At 38.9% G+C, this 17,549-nt stretch overlaps 1 protein-coding gene and 20 non-coding genes across 21 annotated transcripts; all 21 read left to right on the top strand.

Moving 5' to 3' along the window:
- Positions 1 to 1,080: 1,080 nt before the first annotated feature.
- LOC116613574 lies at positions 1,081 to 2,462 on the top strand. The gene is made up of 2 exons (XM_048734014.1): positions 1,081 to 1,176; positions 1,791 to 2,462. Exons 1-2 carry the CDS (start codon positions 1,081 to 1,083, stop codon positions 2,460 to 2,462), a joined length of 768 nt encoding a protein of 255 aa, XP_048589971.1.
- Positions 2,463 to 2,910: 448 nt separating this feature from the next.
- On the top strand, positions 2,911 to 2,982 carry Trnae-uuc. Its single transcript has one exon. It is a non-coding gene; the product is annotated as a tRNA-Glu (tRNA).
- A 2,097-nt stretch (positions 2,983 to 5,079) lies between these two features.
- Positions 5,080 to 5,151, top strand: Trnae-uuc. The gene has a single exon. It is a non-coding gene; the product is annotated as a tRNA-Glu (tRNA).
- A 463-nt stretch (positions 5,152 to 5,614) lies between these two features.
- On the top strand, positions 5,615 to 5,686 carry Trnae-uuc. The gene has a single exon. It is a non-coding gene; the product is annotated as a tRNA-Glu (tRNA).
- A 463-nt stretch (positions 5,687 to 6,149) lies between these two features.
- Trnae-uuc lies at positions 6,150 to 6,221 on the top strand. The gene has a single exon. It is a non-coding gene; the product is annotated as a tRNA-Glu (tRNA).
- A 4,550-nt stretch (positions 6,222 to 10,771) lies between these two features.
- On the top strand, positions 10,772 to 10,873 carry Trnaf-gaa. The gene has a single exon. It is a non-coding gene; the product is annotated as a tRNA-Phe (tRNA).
- A 177-nt stretch (positions 10,874 to 11,050) lies between these two features.
- On the top strand, positions 11,051 to 11,122 carry Trnae-uuc. The gene has a single exon. It is a non-coding gene; the product is annotated as a tRNA-Glu (tRNA).
- A 462-nt stretch (positions 11,123 to 11,584) lies between these two features.
- Trnae-uuc lies at positions 11,585 to 11,656 on the top strand. The gene has a single exon. It is a non-coding gene; the product is annotated as a tRNA-Glu (tRNA).
- Positions 11,657 to 12,651: 995 nt separating this feature from the next.
- Positions 12,652 to 12,723, top strand: Trnae-uuc. The gene has a single exon. It is a non-coding gene; the product is annotated as a tRNA-Glu (tRNA).
- A 463-nt stretch (positions 12,724 to 13,186) lies between these two features.
- Trnae-uuc lies at positions 13,187 to 13,258 on the top strand. Its single transcript has one exon. It is a non-coding gene; the product is annotated as a tRNA-Glu (tRNA).
- Positions 13,259 to 13,440: 182 nt separating this feature from the next.
- Positions 13,441 to 13,542, top strand: Trnaf-gaa. The gene has a single exon. It is a non-coding gene; the product is annotated as a tRNA-Phe (tRNA).
- Positions 13,543 to 14,503: 961 nt separating this feature from the next.
- Trnaf-gaa lies at positions 14,504 to 14,605 on the top strand. Its single transcript has one exon. It is a non-coding gene; the product is annotated as a tRNA-Phe (tRNA).
- A 177-nt stretch (positions 14,606 to 14,782) lies between these two features.
- On the top strand, positions 14,783 to 14,854 carry Trnae-uuc. Its single transcript has one exon. It is a non-coding gene; the product is annotated as a tRNA-Glu (tRNA).
- A 461-nt stretch (positions 14,855 to 15,315) lies between these two features.
- Trnae-uuc lies at positions 15,316 to 15,387 on the top strand. Its single transcript has one exon. It is a non-coding gene; the product is annotated as a tRNA-Glu (tRNA).
- Positions 15,388 to 15,570: 183 nt separating this feature from the next.
- On the top strand, positions 15,571 to 15,672 carry Trnaf-gaa. Its single transcript has one exon. It is a non-coding gene; the product is annotated as a tRNA-Phe (tRNA).
- A 177-nt stretch (positions 15,673 to 15,849) lies between these two features.
- Trnak-uuu lies at positions 15,850 to 15,921 on the top strand. The gene has a single exon. It is a non-coding gene; the product is annotated as a tRNA-Glu (tRNA).
- Positions 15,922 to 16,127: 206 nt separating this feature from the next.
- Positions 16,128 to 16,229, top strand: Trnaf-aaa. The gene has a single exon. It is a non-coding gene; the product is annotated as a tRNA-Phe (tRNA).
- Positions 16,230 to 16,407: 178 nt separating this feature from the next.
- Positions 16,408 to 16,479, top strand: Trnae-uuc. The gene has a single exon. It is a non-coding gene; the product is annotated as a tRNA-Glu (tRNA).
- A 180-nt stretch (positions 16,480 to 16,659) lies between these two features.
- Positions 16,660 to 16,761, top strand: Trnaf-gaa. The gene has a single exon. It is a non-coding gene; the product is annotated as a tRNA-Phe (tRNA).
- A 432-nt stretch (positions 16,762 to 17,193) lies between these two features.
- Positions 17,194 to 17,295, top strand: Trnaf-gaa. Its single transcript has one exon. It is a non-coding gene; the product is annotated as a tRNA-Phe (tRNA).
- Positions 17,296 to 17,472: 177 nt separating this feature from the next.
- On the top strand, positions 17,473 to 17,544 carry Trnae-uuc. Its single transcript has one exon. It is a non-coding gene; the product is annotated as a tRNA-Glu (tRNA).
- The last annotated feature ends 5 nt before the right edge of the window (positions 17,545 to 17,549 follow it).

Genomic DNA, 17,549 nt, shown 5'->3' with positions numbered 1-17,549 from the left:
AGTTAGAGGGTTGGGTTTCAATAAAAAAAAGTCGCTATGTAGAGCCCACAAATGTAATAACTACCCACAAATATAAAAAATCCCACAAATGAAATAACAGTTACCCACAAATGTAATAATGTCATTTAAAAAATAACCAATCGCGCGCCGAGAGCTTCAAATGAGCGTGTCTGTAAAAAAACAGTACAGACACGATTTTGACAGCAAGTAATGTTACAGCGAAACTCTGAATTTTTGTATTAGTTTTGTTGTTAATATGTTTGTGCCCCCTCTGTTCGTCACCGGTTTAGTAGGGTCTCGTTAACACATTCTATTGTTTTTAGGGTTCTTTGCCTAAGTCATGCTAATTTTCGATTAGTACATGTAAGCATTCTGTATATATTAGTCACTGCAGTTAAGATTTATTTAGTTCGTCCTCTCTGTCGTCTACTCGTCTGCATATTGTCACCTTTGAGGTAAATTATTTCCTGTTTTCTCGTTTATTCAATTCGTAACATGTCATAGTGGCTGCTCTATACTTTTATCCATGTCTTTTTATTTGTGTTATAGTACCGTTTACAAGTTTATTTTTTATTCACGGCGCGTCACTCTGGCGACATAGTACTCAAAGTACTCAAAGATCTAGACGAGAGTTGACGGTGTTTGTTCTACCATGGAAAGGTAATTATAACAGTATACGCCTATAAAGGCCATATTACAAGAGCTTGACGTCCTTGTTGCTGAGAATGTTCCTTCAGAAACGATTCTAAAGAAACTAGGAACTTTGGAAAGCATAATTGAAAACTTCAAAGCTTGTGATCTGAAAATGTATCAAGAAGTTGATCCAACTAATGCAACTAAGAGAGGTCAAATTACAAAAACATTCAATGATGAAATTATCAGATGGTAAAAGATTTCAAGCTGCATACAAAGAATGGCATGATCGTGTGTACGATAGCAGATCGATCACGCCATTTAAGTCATATTTGAATGAAATAGATGATGAAATGTTATATCCTGCGCATTCTCACATTGACCCCGCATCAATGTTGCAAATGTCGTACAAGATGACAACTTAAGGCTTTCGTATTTGATACAACAATGACAGGGAAAGCAAGGAATGCTATTGAGAACTACATTATGCTTCCAGGAGGGGAGGGTTATTCTGAAGCTTTGAAGATTTTGGAATCACTGTTGGTAATGTTTCGAACCAAACGACACTCTGTTTTCACGGTCTCCGACTTTCTTCTCCCTTTATTCGAATCAGCCCTCTATTTCTCCACAATCTGTCTTACCATCTCTCCCGAGTTCACCCCGTGCCTGGTACAATGATACCCGATCCTATTACTCATTACATATTACATAATTGGTGATCATAAACTAATAACTTTAACAACTTCCGGTACACAGAAACGGAACTTCCGGAACAATCACACTTCAGAGACATAGTGTTGTGCGCGCGTTTATTAACAAAATCGTAGAGGGTTTCCAGATAAAAGTTGATGACACTGAGAAACCACTTAGAACTATCCAGAGATATCCGCAAGGCGGAAGTCAACTCTTTCGAGACTATGAAACGTGTTGTCCCACGATTACCTACCGTTATGCAATCTAAGTGGGTAGAGGTGACTGGAAAGATGCTGGAAAATGGATAACAGCCTAATTTTTCCGATCTAGTAGATTTTGTTGAACTTAAAGCCAAATGTGCAAATACTGAATTTGGAAAACACGTCGGTTTGAAACCTGTCGAACATAAAGTATTCAAGAAACTACAATTTGGAACTTAATTTGGTATTGTACTATCCACACAGGCAGAAAGTCCCAGACCGCAGCAAAAACCACAGCAACCAAGTCAACGAGAGAACACCAAACAAGAACCAGGCAAGCAAGAGCAGACCAAGCGCAATGTCTCCAATGTCCATTTCCAACCTTGCTTGTTCTATGAAGGCACTCACGAGATTGCTAAGTGTTTTAAATGTCGTGATAAGGCATATGCTGACAGACTTGACATTGTAAGAACAAAGAGACTGTGTGATAATTGTTTACAACCGTACCATATAGCCAAGAGATGCAAGGCTTATCGCGCTTGTCTAGTATGTGGATGCAAGAAAAGACACCACTCGCTTCTTCACCAAGTTGTCTCTTTTCCTGCTTCTGATCAAGTAACGAACGAGCCAGGTGTAGAAGAATCTACTCAGGAAAACACCACCAATCACGTCTCCCAAGCAGGTGCGTCAAAGCCGAACCAGTCGAAGGTGTTGCTAAGAATTTTACCAGTGAGAGTGTTGGCAGTAGATGGTAGTCATGATGTAGAGACATACGCCTTCCTTGACGAAGGATCAGACACTAAATTATGCGAGACAAGCCTGCTAGAAGGACGTGGTATAAAAAGAACAAAAGCAACCTTTTCGGTAACGAATATTAACGCTGAAAAGCAGCAAAGACTAGGTCAAGAAGTTAAGTTAAAAGTCATTCGATGGTGATGGTGAAGTCCAGTAAAGTGTGGACCTTGGACAAGTTACCGATCTCGAACGCATCAATACCATCTTTAGAAGACATCAGAAAGTGTTCTCATTTACAAGGAATCGACTTTCCTGAAGGTTACCGTCCTTTTCGGAAGTGATGTTCCCGAAGCGCATTGGGTTTTTGAGGAACGCCGTGGAGACGGAAACAATCATACGCAGTAAAAACGTTGCTTGGTTGGACATTGATTGGACCAGTCGGAGATCAGACGAGACAGTCAGGACAAGTAAATTTTGTAATTGAAGAACAAGAAATGCTGACGGTAAAGATCGATCGACTTTACAACGAAGACTTTGTCGGCGCACCTACGTCAAGAGAACCAAAAAAGATGTCAAAAAAACATCTTCGTATCATTATACTTTTCGCGCTGTTATTAATCAAGAAAACATAACCTCAGTTTATCAGCTATCCCATATGGTCTAGCTGTTAGAATTTCTGGTTTTCAACCAGACGGCCCGGGTTCGACTCCCGGTATGGGAAAAGATGCATTTTGTTAAATTTAGAAGGTCTCACTTTTATAATCAGTTAAAGTTTCGATTATTGCGCAAAAACAATGGCGAGGAAGAGCAGTCCTTCTTTGGTTGCCATTTTGCGAAGATCTGAAGGTCCTTACTTCAATCCGCAGAGTTTGTAGGAACTCTGAAAAATCTGGACAAGTCTGGACATGAACGAGCCAAAATAGCTCAGTTGCGAGAGCGTCAGACTAAAAATCTGAAGGTCCCTACTTCAATACGCAGAGTTTGTCGGAACTCTGAAATATCCCGTTTTTGGTATTTCTTTAAACCATTTTTGTTGACTGGAGATCTTTCACAGTCAAGACACGGCAGACATGTTTGTAAACAATGGTACAAATATGAGCTTGATAAATTTATGGAGAAAACATCATCGTATCATAATACTATTCTTCGCGCTGTATTTAATCAAGAAACCATTTCCTAAGGTGAGCAGATATCCCAAATGGTCTAGCGGTTAGGATTTCTGGTTTTCACCCAGACTGCCAGGGTTCGACTCCCGGTATTGGAAAAAATGCATTTTTTTAAATCTAGAAGTTCTTACTTTTATAATTAGATAAAGCTTTGATTATTGCGCAAAAACAATGACGAGGAAGAGCAGTCCTTCTTTGGTTGCCATTTTGCGCACTTTTTATTTTTTCATACAAAATTCATCATATTTAAGCCCGAGCAGACGGAGTCTGGACATGAACGTGCCGAAATATCTCAGTTGGGAGAGCGTCAGACTGAAGATCTGAAAGTCCCTGGTTCAATCCGGAGAGTTTGTAGGAACTCTAAACAATCCCGGGTTTCGGCATTTCTTTAAACCATTTTTGTTGACTGTAGCTTTTTCACAGTCAAGACACGGCAGACATGTTTGTAAAGTATGGCACAAATATGAGCTTAAAAAATTTATGGAGAAAACATCATCGTATCATGATACTATTCTTCGAGCTGTTAATAAGCAAGAAAACATTTCCTAAGTTGAGCAGATATCCCATATGGTCTAGCGGTTAGGATTTCTGGTTTTCACCCAGACTGCCAGTATCGACTCCCGGTACGGGAAAATCTCTTTTATTTTAATCTAGAAGTTCTTACCGATTTAATTAGATAAAGTTTCGACTATTGCGCAAAAACAAAGTTTTGAATATTGCGCAAAAACAATGGCGAGGAAGAGCAGTCCTTCTTTGGTGGCCATTTTGGCACTTTTTATTTTTTCATTCAAAATTCATCATATTTAAGCCCGAGCAGACTAAGTCTGGACATGAACGTGCCGAAATAGCTCAGTTGGGAGAGCGTCAGACTGAAGATCTGAAGGTCCCTGGTTCAATCCGGAGAGTTTGTAGGAACTCTGAATAATCCCGGGTTTCGGCATTTTTTTAAACCATTTTTGTTAACTGGAGGTCTTTCACAGTCAATACAATGCAGACATGTTTGTAAAGAATGGTACAAATATGAGCTTGATAAATTTATGGAGAAAACATCATCGTATCTAAATACTATTCTACGCGCAGTATTTAAACAAGAATACATTTCCTAAGGTGAGCTGATATCCCATAAGGTCTAGCGGTTAGGATTTCTGGTTTTCACCCAGACGGCCCATGTTCGACTCCCGGTATGGGAAAAAATGCATTTTTTTAAATCTAGAAGGTCTTACTTTTACAATTAGATAAAGTTTTGATTATTGCGCAAAAACAATGGCGAAGAAGAGCAGTCCTTCTTTGTTTGACATTTTGCGCACTTTTTATTTTTTCATACAAAATTCATCATATTTAAGCCCGAGCAGACTAAGTCTGGACATGAACGTGCCGAAATAGCTCAGTTGGGAGAGGGTCAGACTGAAGATCTGAAGGTCCCTGGTTCAATCCGGAGAGTTTGTAGGAACTCTGAAAAATCCCGGGTTTCGGCACTTTTTAAACCATTTTTGTTAACTGGAGCTCTTTCACAGTCAAGACACGGCAGACATGTTTGTAAAGAATGGTACAAATATGAGCTTGATAAATTTATGGAGAAAACATCATCGTATCATAATACTATTCTTCGCGCTGTATTTAATCAAGAAAACATTTCCTAATGTGAGCAGATATCCCATATGATCTAGCGGTTAGGATTTCTGGTTTTCCCCTAGACGGCCCGGGTTCGACTCCCGGTATGGGAAAAAATGCATTTTTTTAAATCTAGAAGGTCTTACTTTTATAATTAGGTAAAGTTTTGATTATTGCGCAAAAACAATGGCGAAGAAAAACAGTCTTTCTTTGGTTGCCATTTTGCGCACTTTTTATTTTTTCATTCAAAATTCATCATATTTAAGCCCGAGCAGACTAAGGCTGGACATGAACGTGCCGAAATAGCTCAGTTGGGAGAGCGTCAGACTGAAGATCTGAAGGTCCTTGGTGCAATCCGGAGAGTTTGTAGGAACTCTAAACAATCCCGGGTTTCGGCATTTCTTTAAACCATTTTTGTTGACTGTAGCTTTTTCACAGTCAAGACACGGCAGACATGTTTGTAAAGTATGGCACAAATATGAGCTTGATAAATTTATGGAGAAAACATCATCGTATCATAATACTATTCTTCGCAATGTATTTAATCAAGAAAACATTTCCTAAGGTGAGCAGATATCCCATATGGTCTAGCGGTTAGGATTTCTGGTTTTCACCCAGACGGCCCGGGTTCGACTCCCGGTATGGAAAAAAAGGCATTTTTTTAAATCAAGAAGGTCTTACTTTTATAATTAGATAAAGTTTTGATTATTGCGCTAAAACAATGGCAAAGAAGAGCAGTCCTTCTTTGGTTGCCATTTTGCGCCCTTTTTATTTTTTCATTCAAAATTCATCATATTTAAGCCCGAGCAGACTAAGGCTGGACATGAACGTGCAGAAATAGCTCAGTTGGGAGAGCGTCAGACTGAAGATCTGAAGGTCCTTGGTGCAATCCGGAGAGTTTGTAGAAACTCTGAACAATCCCGGGTTTCGGCATTTCTTTAAGCCATTTTTGTTGACTGTAGCTCTTTCACAGTCAAGACACGGCAGACATGTTTGTAAAGTATGGAACAAATATGAGCTTGATAAATTTATGGAGAAAACATCATCGTATCATAATACTATTCTTCGCGCTGTATTTAATCAAGAAAACACTTCCTAAGGTGAGCAGATATCCCATATGGTCTAGCGGTTAGGATTTCTGGTTTTCACCCAGACGGCCCGGGTTCGACTCCCGGTATGGGAAAAATGCATTTTTTTAAATCTAGAAGGTCTTACTTTTATAATTAGATAAAGTTTTGATTATTGCGCAAAAACAATGGCGAAGAAGAGCAGTACTTCTTTGTTTGAAATTTTGCGCACTTGTTATTTTTTCATACAAAATTCATCATATTTAAGCCCGAGCCGACGAAGTCTGGACATGAACGTGCCGAAATAGCTCAGTTGGGAGAGCGTCAGACTGAAGATCTGAAGGTCCTTGGTGCAATCCGGAGAGTTTGTAGGAACTCTGAACAATCCCGGGTTTCGGCATTTCTTTAAACCATTTTTGTTGACTGTAGCTCTTTCACAGTCAAGACACGGCAGACATGTTTGTAAAGTATGGCACAAATATGAGCTTAATAAATTTATGGAGAAAACATCTTCGTATCATGATACTATTCTTCGCGCTGTTAATAAGCAAGAAAACATTTCCTATGTTGAGCAGATATCCGATATGGTCTAGCGGTTAGGATTTCTGGTTTTCACCCAGACTGCCAGGGTTCGACTCCCTGTACGGGAAAATCTCTTTTATTTTAATCTAGAAGTTCTTACCGATTTAATTAGATAAAGTTTCGACTATTGCGCAAAAACAAAGTTTTGAATATTGCGCAAAAACAATGCGAGGAAGAGCAGTCCTTCTTTGGTTGCCATTTTTGCACTTTTTATTTTTTCATTCAAAATTCATCATATTTAAGCCCGAGCAGACTAAGTCTGGACATGAAAGTGCCGAAATAGCTCAGTTCGGAGAGCGTCAGACTGAAGATCTGAAGGTCCCTGGTTCAATCCGCAGAGTTTGTAGGAACTCTGAAAAATCCCGGGTTTCGGCATTTTTTTAATCCATTTTTGTTAACTGGAGCTCTTTCACAGTAAAGACAATGCAGACATGTTTGTAAAGAATGGTACAAATATGAGCTTGATAAATTAATGGAGAAAACATCATCGTATCTTAATACTATTGTTCGCGCTTTATTTAATCAAGAAAACATTTCCTAAGGTGAGCAGATATCCCATATGGTCTAGCGGTTAGGATTTCTGGTTTTAACCCAGACAGCCCGGGTTCGACTCCCGGTATGGGAAAAAATGCATTTTTTTAATCAAGAAGGTCTTACTTTTATAATTAGATAAAGTTTTGATTATTGCGCAAAAACAATGGCGAAGAAGAGCAGTCCTTCTTTGTTTGACATTTTGCGCACTTTTTATTTTTTCATACAAAATTCATCATATTTAAGCCCGAGCAGACTAAGGCTGGACATAAACGTGCCGAAATAGCTCAGTTGGGAGAGCGTCAGACTGAAGATCTGAAGGTCCTTGGTGCAATCCGGAGAGTTTGTAGGAACTCTGAACAATCCCGGGTTCCGGCATTTCTTTAAACCATTTTTGTTGACTGTAGCTCTTTCACATTCAAGACACGGCAGACATGTTTGTAAAGTATGGCACAAATATGAGCTTAATAAATTTATGGAGAAAACATCATCGTATCATGATACTATTCTTCCCGCTGTTAATAAGCAAGAAAACATTTCCTAAGTTGAGCAGATATCCCATATGGTCTAGCGGTTAGGATTTCTGGTTTTCACCCAGACTGCCAGGGTTCGACTCCCGGTACGTGAAAATCTCTTTTATTTTAATCTAGAAGTTCTTACCGATTTAATTAGATAAAGTTTCGACTATTGCGCTAAAACAAAGTTTTGAATATTGCGCAAAAACAATGGCGAGGAAGATCAGTCCTTCTTTGGTTGCCATTTTGGCACTTTTTATTTTTTCATTCAAAATTCATCATATTTAAGCCCTAGCAGACTAAGTCTGGACATGAACGTGCCGAAATAGCTCAGTTGGGAGAGCGTCACACTGAAGATCTGAAGGTCCCTGGTTCAATCCGGAGAGTTTGTAGGAACTCTGAAAAATCCCGGGTTTCGGCATTTTTTTAATCCATTTTTGTTAACTGGAGCTCTTTCACAGTCAAGACACGGCAGACATGTTTGTAAAGAATGGTACAAATATGAGCTTGATAAATTTATGGAGAAAACATCATCGTATCATAATACTATTCTTCGCGCTGTATTTAATCAAGAAACCATTTCCTAAGGTGAGCAGATATCCCATATGGTCTAGCGGTTAGGATTTCTGGTTTTCACCCAGACTGCCAGGGTTCGACTCCCGGTATTGGAAAAAATGCATTTTTTTAAATCTAGAAGTTTTTACTTTTATAATTAGATAAAGCTTTGATTATTGCGCAAAAACAATGACGAGGAAGAGCAGTCCTTCTTTGGTTGCCATTTTGCGCACTTTTTATTTTTTCATACAAAATTCATCATTTTTAAGCCCGAGCAGACTAAGTCTGGACATGAACGTGCCGAAATAGCTCAGTTGGGAGAGCGTCAGACTGAAGATCTGAAGGTCCCTAGTTCAATCCGGAGAGTTTGTAGCAACTCTGAAAAATATCGGGTTTCGGCATTTTTTTAAACCATTTTTGTTAACTGGAGCTCTTTCACTGTCAAGACACGGCAGACATGTTTGTAAAGAATGGCACAAATATGAGCTTGATAAATTTATGGAGAAAACATCATCGTATCATAATACTATTCTTCCCGCTGTTAATAAGCAAGAAAACATTTCCTAAGTTGAGCAGATATCAAATATGGTCTAGCGGTTAGGATTTCTGGTTTTCACCCAGACTGCCAGGGTTCGACTCCCGGTACGGGAAAATCTCTTTTTTTTTAATCTAGAAGTTCTTACCTATTTCATTAGATAAAGTTTCGACTATTGCCCTAAAACAAAGTTTTGAATATTGCGCAAAAACAATGGCGAGGAAGAGCAGTCCTTCTTTGGTTGCCATTTTAGCACTTTTTATTTTTTCATTCAAAATTCATCATATTTAAGCCCGAGCAGACTAAGTCTGGACATGAACGTGTCGAAAAAGCTCAGTTGGGAGAGCGTCATACTGAAGATCTGAAGGTCCATGGTTCAATCCGGAGAGTTTGAAAGAACTCTGAAAAATCCCGGGTTTCGGCATTTTTTTAAACCATTTTTGTTAGCTGGACCTCTTTCACAGTCAAGACACGGCAGACATGTTTGTAAAGAATGGCACAAATATAAGCTTGATAAATTTATGGAGAAAACATCATCGTATCATAATACTATTCTTCGCGCTGTAATTTAATCAAAAAAACATTTCCTAAGGTGAGCAGATATCCCATATGGTCTAGCGGTTAGGATTTCTGGTTTCACCCAGACTGCCCGGGTTTGACTCCCGGTATGGAAGAATGCATTTGTTTTAATCTAGAAGGTCTCACTTTTATAATTAGATAAAGTTTTGATTATTGCGCAAAAACAATGGCGAAGAAGAGCAGTCCTTTATTGTTTGACATTTTGCGCACTTTTTATTTTTTCATACAAAATTCATCATATTTAAGCCCGAGCAGACGAAGTCTGGACATGAACGTGCCGAAATAGCTAAGTTGGGAGAGCGTCAGATTGAAGATCTGAAGGTCCCTGGTTCAATCCGGAGAGTTTGTAGGAACTCTGAAAAATCCCGGGTTTCGGCATTTTTTAAACCATTTTTGTTAACTGGAGCTCTTTCACAGTCAAGACACGGCAGACATGTTTGTAAAGAATGGTACAAATATAAGCTTGATAAATTTATGGAGAAAACATCATCGTATCATAATACTATTCTTCGCAATGTATTTAATCAAGAAAACATTCCCTAAGGTGAGCAGATATCCCATATGGTCTAGCGGTTAGGATTTCTGGTTTTCACCCAGACGGCCCGGGTTCTACTCCCGGTATTGGAAAAAATGCATTTTTTTTAATCTAGAAGCTCTTACTTTTATAATTAGATAAAGGTTTGATTATTGCGCAAAAACAATGGGGAAGAAGAGCAGTCTTTCTTTGGTTGCCATTTTGCGCACTTTTTATTTTTTCATTCAAAAATCATCATATTTAAGCCCGAGCAGACTAAGGCTGGACATGAACGTGCCGAAATAGCTTAGTTGGGAGAGCGTCAGACTGAGGATCTGAAGGTCCTTGGTGCAATCCGGAGAGTTTGTAGGATCTCTGAACAATCCCGGGTTCCGGCATTTCTTTAAACCATTTTTGTTGACTGGACCTCTTTCACAGTCAAGACACGGCAGACATGTTTGTAAAGAATGGCACAAATATGAGCTTAACAAATTTATGGAGAAAACATCATAGTGTCATGATACTATTCTTCGCGCTGTTAATAAGCAAGAAACCATTTCCTAAGTTGAGCAGATATCCCATATGGTCTAGCGGTTAGAATTTCTGGTTTTCACCCAGACTGCCAGGGTTCGACTCCCGGTACGGGAAAATCTCTTTTATTTTAATCTAGAAGTTCTTACCGATTTAATTAGATAAAGTTTCGACTATTGCGCAAAAACAAAGTTTTGAATATTGCGCAAAAACAATGGCGAGGAAGATCAGTCCTTCTTTGGTTGCCATTTTGGCACTTTTTTATTTTTTCATTCAAAATTCATCATATTTAAGCCCGAGCAGACTAAGTCTGGTCATGAACTTGCCGAAATAGCTCAGTTGGGAGAGCGTCAGACTGAAGATCTGAAGGTCCCTGGTTCAATCAGGAGAGTTTGTAGGAACTCTGAAAAATCCCGGGTTTCGGCATTTTTTAAACCATTTTTGTTAACTGGAGCTCTTTCACAGTCAAGACACGGCAGACATGTTTGTAAAGAATGGCACAAATATGAGCTTGATAAATTTATGGAGAAAACATCATCGTATCTTTATACTATTATTTGCGCTGTATTTAATCAAGAAAACATTTCCTAAGGTGAGCAGATATCCCATATGGTCTAGCGGTTAGGATTTCTGGTTTTCACCCAGACGTCCCGGGTTCGACTCCCGGTATGGGAAAAATGCATTTTTTTAAATCTAGAAGGTCTTACTTTTATAATTAGATAAAGTTTTGATTATTGCGCAAAAACAATGGCGAAGAAGAGCAGTCCTTCTTTGTTTGACATTTTGCGCACTTTTTATTTTTTCATACAAAACTCATCATATTTAAGCCCGAGCAGACTAAGTCTGGACATGAACGTGCCAAAATAGCTCAGTTGGGAGAGCGTCAGACTGAAGATCTGAAGGTCCATGGTTCAATCCGGAGAGTTAGTAGGAACTCTGAAAAATCCCGAGTTTCGGCATTTTTTTAAACCATTTTTGTTAACTGGACCTCTTTCACATTCAAGACACGGCAGACATGTTTGTAAAGAATGGCACAAATATGAGCTTGATAAATTTATGGAGAAAACATCATCGTATCAAAATACTATTCTTCGCGCTGTATTTAATCAAGAAAACATTTCCTAAGGTGAGCAGGTATCCCATATGGTCTAGCGGTTAGGATTTCTGGTTTTCACCCAGACGTCCCGGGTTCTACTCCCGGTATGGGAAAAAATGCATTTTTTTAAATCTAGAAGGTCTTACTTTTATAATTAGATAAAGTTTTGATTATTGCGCAAAAACAATGGCGAAGAAGAGCAGTCCTTCTTTGTTTGACATTTTGCGCACTTTTTTTTTTTCATACAAATTTCATCATATTCAAGCCCGAGCAGACGAAGTCTGGACATGAACGTGCCGAAATAGCTCAGTTGGGAGAGCGTCAGACTGAAGATCTGAAGGTCTCTGGTTCAATCCGGAGAGTTTGTAGGAACTCTGAACAATCCCGGGTTTCGGCATTTCTTTAAACCATTTTTGTTAACTGGACCTCTTTCACAGTCAAGACACGGCAGACATGTTTATAAAGAATGGCACAAATATGAGCTTAATAAATTTATGGAGAAAACATCATCGTATCATGATACTATTCTTCGCGCTGTTAATAAGCAAGAAAACATTTCCTAAGTTGAGCAGATATCCCATATGGTCTAGCGGTTACGATTTCTGGTTTTCAACCAGACGTCCCGGGTTCTACTCCCGGTATGGGAAAAATGCATTTTTTTAAATCTAGAAGGTCTTACTTTTATAATAAGATAAAGTTTTGATTATTGCGCAAAAACAATGGCGAAGAAGAGCAGTCCTTTTTTGTTTGACATTTTGCGCGCTTTTTATTTTTTCATACAAAATTCATCATATTTAAGCCCGAGCAGACGAAGTCTGGACATGAACGTTCCGAAATGGCTCAGTTGGGAGAGCGTCAGACTGAAGATCTGAAGGTCTCTGGTTCAATCCGGAGACTTTGTAGGAACTCTGAAAAATCCCCTGTTTCGGCATTTTTTAAACCATTTTTGTTAACTGGAGCACTTTCACAGTCAAGACACGGCAGACATGTTTGTAAAGAATGGCACAAATATAAGCTTAATAAATTTATGGAGAAAACATCATCGTATCATGATACTATTCTTCGCGCTGTTAATAAGCAAGAAAACATTTCCTAAGTTGAGCAGATATCCCATATGGTCTAGCTGTTAGGATTTCTGGTTTTCACCCAGACGGCCCGGGTTCGACTCCTGGTATGGGAAAAAATGCATATTTGTAAATCTAGAAGGTCTTACTTTTATAATTAGATAAAGTTTTGATTATTGCGCAAAAACAGTGGCGAAGAAGAGCAGTCCTTCTTTGGTTCCCATTTTGCGCACTTATTATTTCTTCATTCAAAATTCATCATATTTAAGCCCGAGCAGACTAAGTCTGGACATGAACGTGCCGAAATAGCTCAGTTTGGAGAGCGTCAGACTGAAGATCTGAAGGTCCCTTGTTCAATCCTGAGAGTTTGTAGGAACTCTGAAAAATCCCGGGTTTCGGCATTTTTTTAAACCATTTTTGTTAACTAGACCTCTTTCACAGTCAAGACACGGCAGACATGTTTGTAAAGAATGGCACAAATATGAGCTTGATAAATTTATGGACAAAACATCATCGCATCATAATACTATTCTTCGCGCTGTATTTAATCAAGAAAACATTTCCTAAGGTGAGCAGGTATCCCATATGGTCTAGCGGTTAGGATTTCTGGTTTTCACCCAGACGTCCCGGGTTCTACTCCCGGTATGGGAAAAATGCATTTTTTTAAATCTAGAAGGTCTTACTTTTATAATTAGATAAAGTTTTGATTATTGCGCAAAAACAATGGCGAAGAAGAGCAGTCCTTCTTTGGTTGCCATTTTGCGCACTTTTTATTTCTTCATTCAAAATTCATCATATTTAATCCCGAGCAGACTAAGTCTGGACATGAACATGCCGAAATAGCTCAGTTGGGAGAGCGTCAAACTGAAGATCTGAAGGTCCCTGGTTCAATCCGGAGAGTTTGTAGGAACTCTGAAAAATCCCGGGTTTCGGCATTTTTTAAACCATTTTTGTTAACTGGAGCTCTTTCACAGTCAAGACACGGCAGACATGTTTGTAAAGAATGGTACAAATATGAGCTTGATAAATTTATGGAGAAAACATCATCGTACCTTAATACTATTCTTCGCGCTGTATTTAATCAAGAAAACAATTCCTAAGGTGAGCAGATATCCCATATGGTCTAGCGGTTAGGATTTCTGGTTTTTTACCCAGACGGCCCGGGTTTGACTCCCGGTATGGGAAAAAATGCATTTTTTTAAATCTAGAAGGTCTTACTTTTATAGATAGATAAAGTTTTGATTATTGCGCAAAAACAATGGCGAGGAAGAGCAGTCCTTCTTTGGTTGCCATTTTGGCACTTTTTATTTTTTCATTCAAAATTCATCATATTTAAGCCCTAACAGACTAAATCTGGACATGAACGTGCCGAAATAGCTCAGTTGGGAGAGCGTCAGACTGAAGATCTGAAGGTCTCTGGTTCAATCCGGAGAGTTTGTAGGAACTCTGAAAAATCCCCTGTTTCGGCATTTTTTAAATCATTTTTGTTAACTGGAGCTCTTTCACAGTCAAGTCACGGCAAACATGTTTGTAAAGAATGGTACAAATATGAGCTTGATAAATTTATGGAGAAAACATCATCGTATCTCAATACTATTATTCGCGCTGCATTTAATGAAGAAAACATTTCCTAAGGTGAGCAGATATCCCATATGGTCTAGCGGTTAAAATTTCTGGTTTTCACCCAGACGGGTTCGACTCCCGGTATGGGAAAAAATGCATTTTTTTAAATCTAGAAGGTCTTACTTTTATAATTAGATAAAGTTTTGATTATTGCGCAAAAACAATGGCGAAGAAGAGCAGTCCTTCTTTGGTTGCCATTTTGCGCACTTTTTATTTCTTCATTCAAAATTCATCATATTTAAGCTCGAGCAGACTAAGTCTGGACATGAACGTGCCGAAATAGCTCAGTTGGGAGAACGTCAGACTGAAGATCTGAAGGTCCCTGGTTCAATCCGGAGAGTTTGTAGGAACTCTGAAAAATCCCGGGTTTCGGCATTTTTTAAACCATTTTTGTTAACTGGAGCTCTTTAACAGTCAAGACACGGCAGACATGTTTGTAAAGAATGGTACAAAAATGAGCTTGATAAATTTATGGAGAAAACATCATCGTACCTTAATACTATTCTTCGCGCTGTATTTTATCAAGAAAACATTTTCTAAGGTGAGCAGATATCCCATATGGTCTAGAGGTTAGGATTTCTGGTTTTCACCCAGACGTCCCGGGTTCTACTCCCGGTATGGGAAAAATGCATTTTTTTAAATCTAGAAGGTCTTACTTTTATAATTAGATAAAGTTTTGATTATTGCGCAAAAACAATGGCGAAGAAGAGCAGTCCTTCTTTGTTTGACATTTTGCGCACTTGTTATTTTTTCATACAAAATTCATCATATTTAAGCCCGAGCAGACGAAGTCTGGACATGAACGTGCCGAAATAGCTCAGTTGGGAGAGCGTCAGACTGAAGATCTGAAGGTCTCTGGTTCAATCCGGAGAGTTTGTAGGAACTCTGAAAAATCCCCTGTTTCGGCATTTTTTAAACCATTTTTGTTAACTGGAGCTCTTTCACAGTCAAGACACGGCAGACATGTTTGTAAAGAATGGTACAAATATGAGCTTGATAAATTTATGGAGAAAACATCATCGTATCTTAATACTATTCTTCGCGCTGTATTTAATCAAGAAAACATTTCCTAAGGTGAGCAGATATCCCATATGGTCTAGCGGTTAGGATTTCTGGTTTTCACCCAGACTGCCCGGGTTCGACTCCCGGTATGGGAAAAAATGCATTTTTTTAAATCTAGAAGGTCTTACTTTTATAATTAGATAAAGTTTTGATTATTGCGCAAAAACAATGGCGAAGAAGAGCAGTCCTTCTTTGGTTGCCATTTTGCGCACTTTTTATTTCTTCACTCAAAATTCATCATATTTAAGCCCAAACAGACTAAGTCTGGACATGAACGTGCCGAAATAGCTCAGTTGGGAGAGCGTCAGACTGAAGATCTGAAGGTCCCTGGTTCAATCCGGAGAGTTTGTAGGAACTCTGAAAAATCCCGGGTTTCGGCATTTTTTAAACCATTTTTGTTAACTGGAGCTCTTTCACAGTCAAGACACGGCAGACATGTTTGTAAAGAATGTCACAAATATGAGCTTGATAAATTTATGGAGAAAACATCATCGTATCATAATACTATTTTTCGCGCTGTATTTAATCAAGAAAACATTTCCTAAGGTGAGCAGGTATCCCATATGGTCTAGCGGTTAGGATTTCTGGTTTTCACCCAGACTGCCAGGGTTCGACTCCCGGTACGGGAAAATCTCTTTTATTTTAATCTAGAAGTTCTTACCGATTTAATTAGATAAAGTTTCGACTATTGCGCAAAAACAAAGTTTTGAATATTGCGCAAAAACAATGGCGAGGAAGAGCAGTCCTTCTTTGGTTGCCATTTCGGCACTTTTTATTTTTTCATTCAAAATTCATAATATTTAAGCCCGAGCAGACTAAGTCTGGACATGAACGTGCCGAAATAGCTCAGTTGGGAGAGCGTCAGACTAAAGATCTGAAGGTCCCTGGTTCAATCCGTAGAGTTTGTAGGAACTCTGAAAAATCCCGGGTTGCGGCATTTTTTAAAACCATTTTTGTTAACTGGAGCTCTTTCACAGTCAAGACACGGCAGACATGTTTGTAAAGAATGGCACAAATATGAGCTTGATAAATTTATGGAGAAAACATCATTGTATCACGATACTATTCTTCGCGCTGTATTTAATCAAGAAAACATTTCCTATGGTGAGCAGATATCCCATATGGTCTAGCGGTTAGGATTTCTGGTTTTCACCCAGACGGCCCGGGTTCGACTCCCGATATGGAAAAAATGCATTTTTTTAAATCTAGAAGGTCTTACTTTTATAATTAGATAAAGTTTCGATTATTGCGCAAAAACAATGGCGAAGAAGAGCAGTCCTTCTTTGTTTGACATTTTGCGCACTTTTTTTTTTCATACAAAATTCATCATATTTAAGCCCGAGCAGACGAAGTCTGGACATGAACGTGCCGAAATAGCTCAGTTGGGAGAGCGTCAGACTGAAGATCTGAAGGTCTCTGGTTCAATCCGGAGAGTTTGTAGGAACTCTGAACAATCCCGGGTTTCGGCATTTCTTTAAACCATTTTTGTTAACTGGACCTCTTTCACAGTCAAGACACGGCAGACATGTTTGTAAAGAATGGCACAAATATGAGCTTAATAAATTTATGGTGAAAACATCATCGTATCATGATACTATTTTTCGCGCTGTTAATAAGCAAGAAAACCTTTCCTAAGTTGAGCAGATATCCCATATGGTCTAGCGGTTAGGATTTCTGGTTTTCACCCAGACGTCTCGGGTTCTACTCCCGGTATGGGAAAAATGCATTTTTTTAAATCGAGAAGGTCTTACTTTTATAATTAGATAAAGTTTTGATTATTGCGCAAAAACAATGGCGAAGAAGAGCAGTCCTTCTTTGGTTGCAATTTTGCGCACTTATTATTTCTTCATTCAAAATTCATCATATTTAAGCCCGAGCAGACTAAGTCTGGACATGAACGTGCCGAAATAGCTCAGTTGGGAGAGCGTCAGACTGAAGATCTGAAGGTCCCTGGTTCAATCCGGAGAGTTTGTAGGAACTCTGAAAAATCCCCTGTTTCGGCATTTTTTAAACCATTTTTGTTAACTGGAGCTCTTTCACAGTCAAGACACGGCAGACATGTTTGTAAAGAATGGTACAAATATGAGCTTGATAAATTTATGGAGAAAACATCATTGTATCTTAATACTATTCTTCGCGCTGTATTTAATCAAGAAAACATTTCCTAAGTTGAGCAGATATCCCATATGGTCTAGCGGTTAGGATTTCTGGTTTTCACCCAGACGGCCCGGGTTCGACTCCCGGTATGGGAAAAAAT

The sequence above is a fragment of the Nematostella vectensis genome, chromosome 11 (genome assembly GCF_932526225.1).
Source record: "Nematostella vectensis chromosome 11, jaNemVect1.1, whole genome shotgun sequence".
Lineage (NCBI taxonomy): Eukaryota > Metazoa > Cnidaria > Anthozoa > Actiniaria > Edwardsiidae > Nematostella > Nematostella vectensis.
Note: the sequence above shows the minus strand (reverse complement) of the source record. Positions and strands in the feature narration are given on the sequence as shown.

What these genes read in the sequence shown, in the direction of transcription:
- LOC116613574 (XM_048734014.1), top strand. Translation starts at nt 1,081, where the DNA reads ATGACAGGGAAAGCAAGGAATGCTATTGAGAACTACATTATGCTTCCA. An exon ending in AGATTTTGGAATCACTGTTG is followed by an intron (nt 1,177 to 1,790) that starts GTAATGTTTCGA and finishes CTATCCACACAG; the next exon opens with GCAGAAAGTCCCAGACCGCA.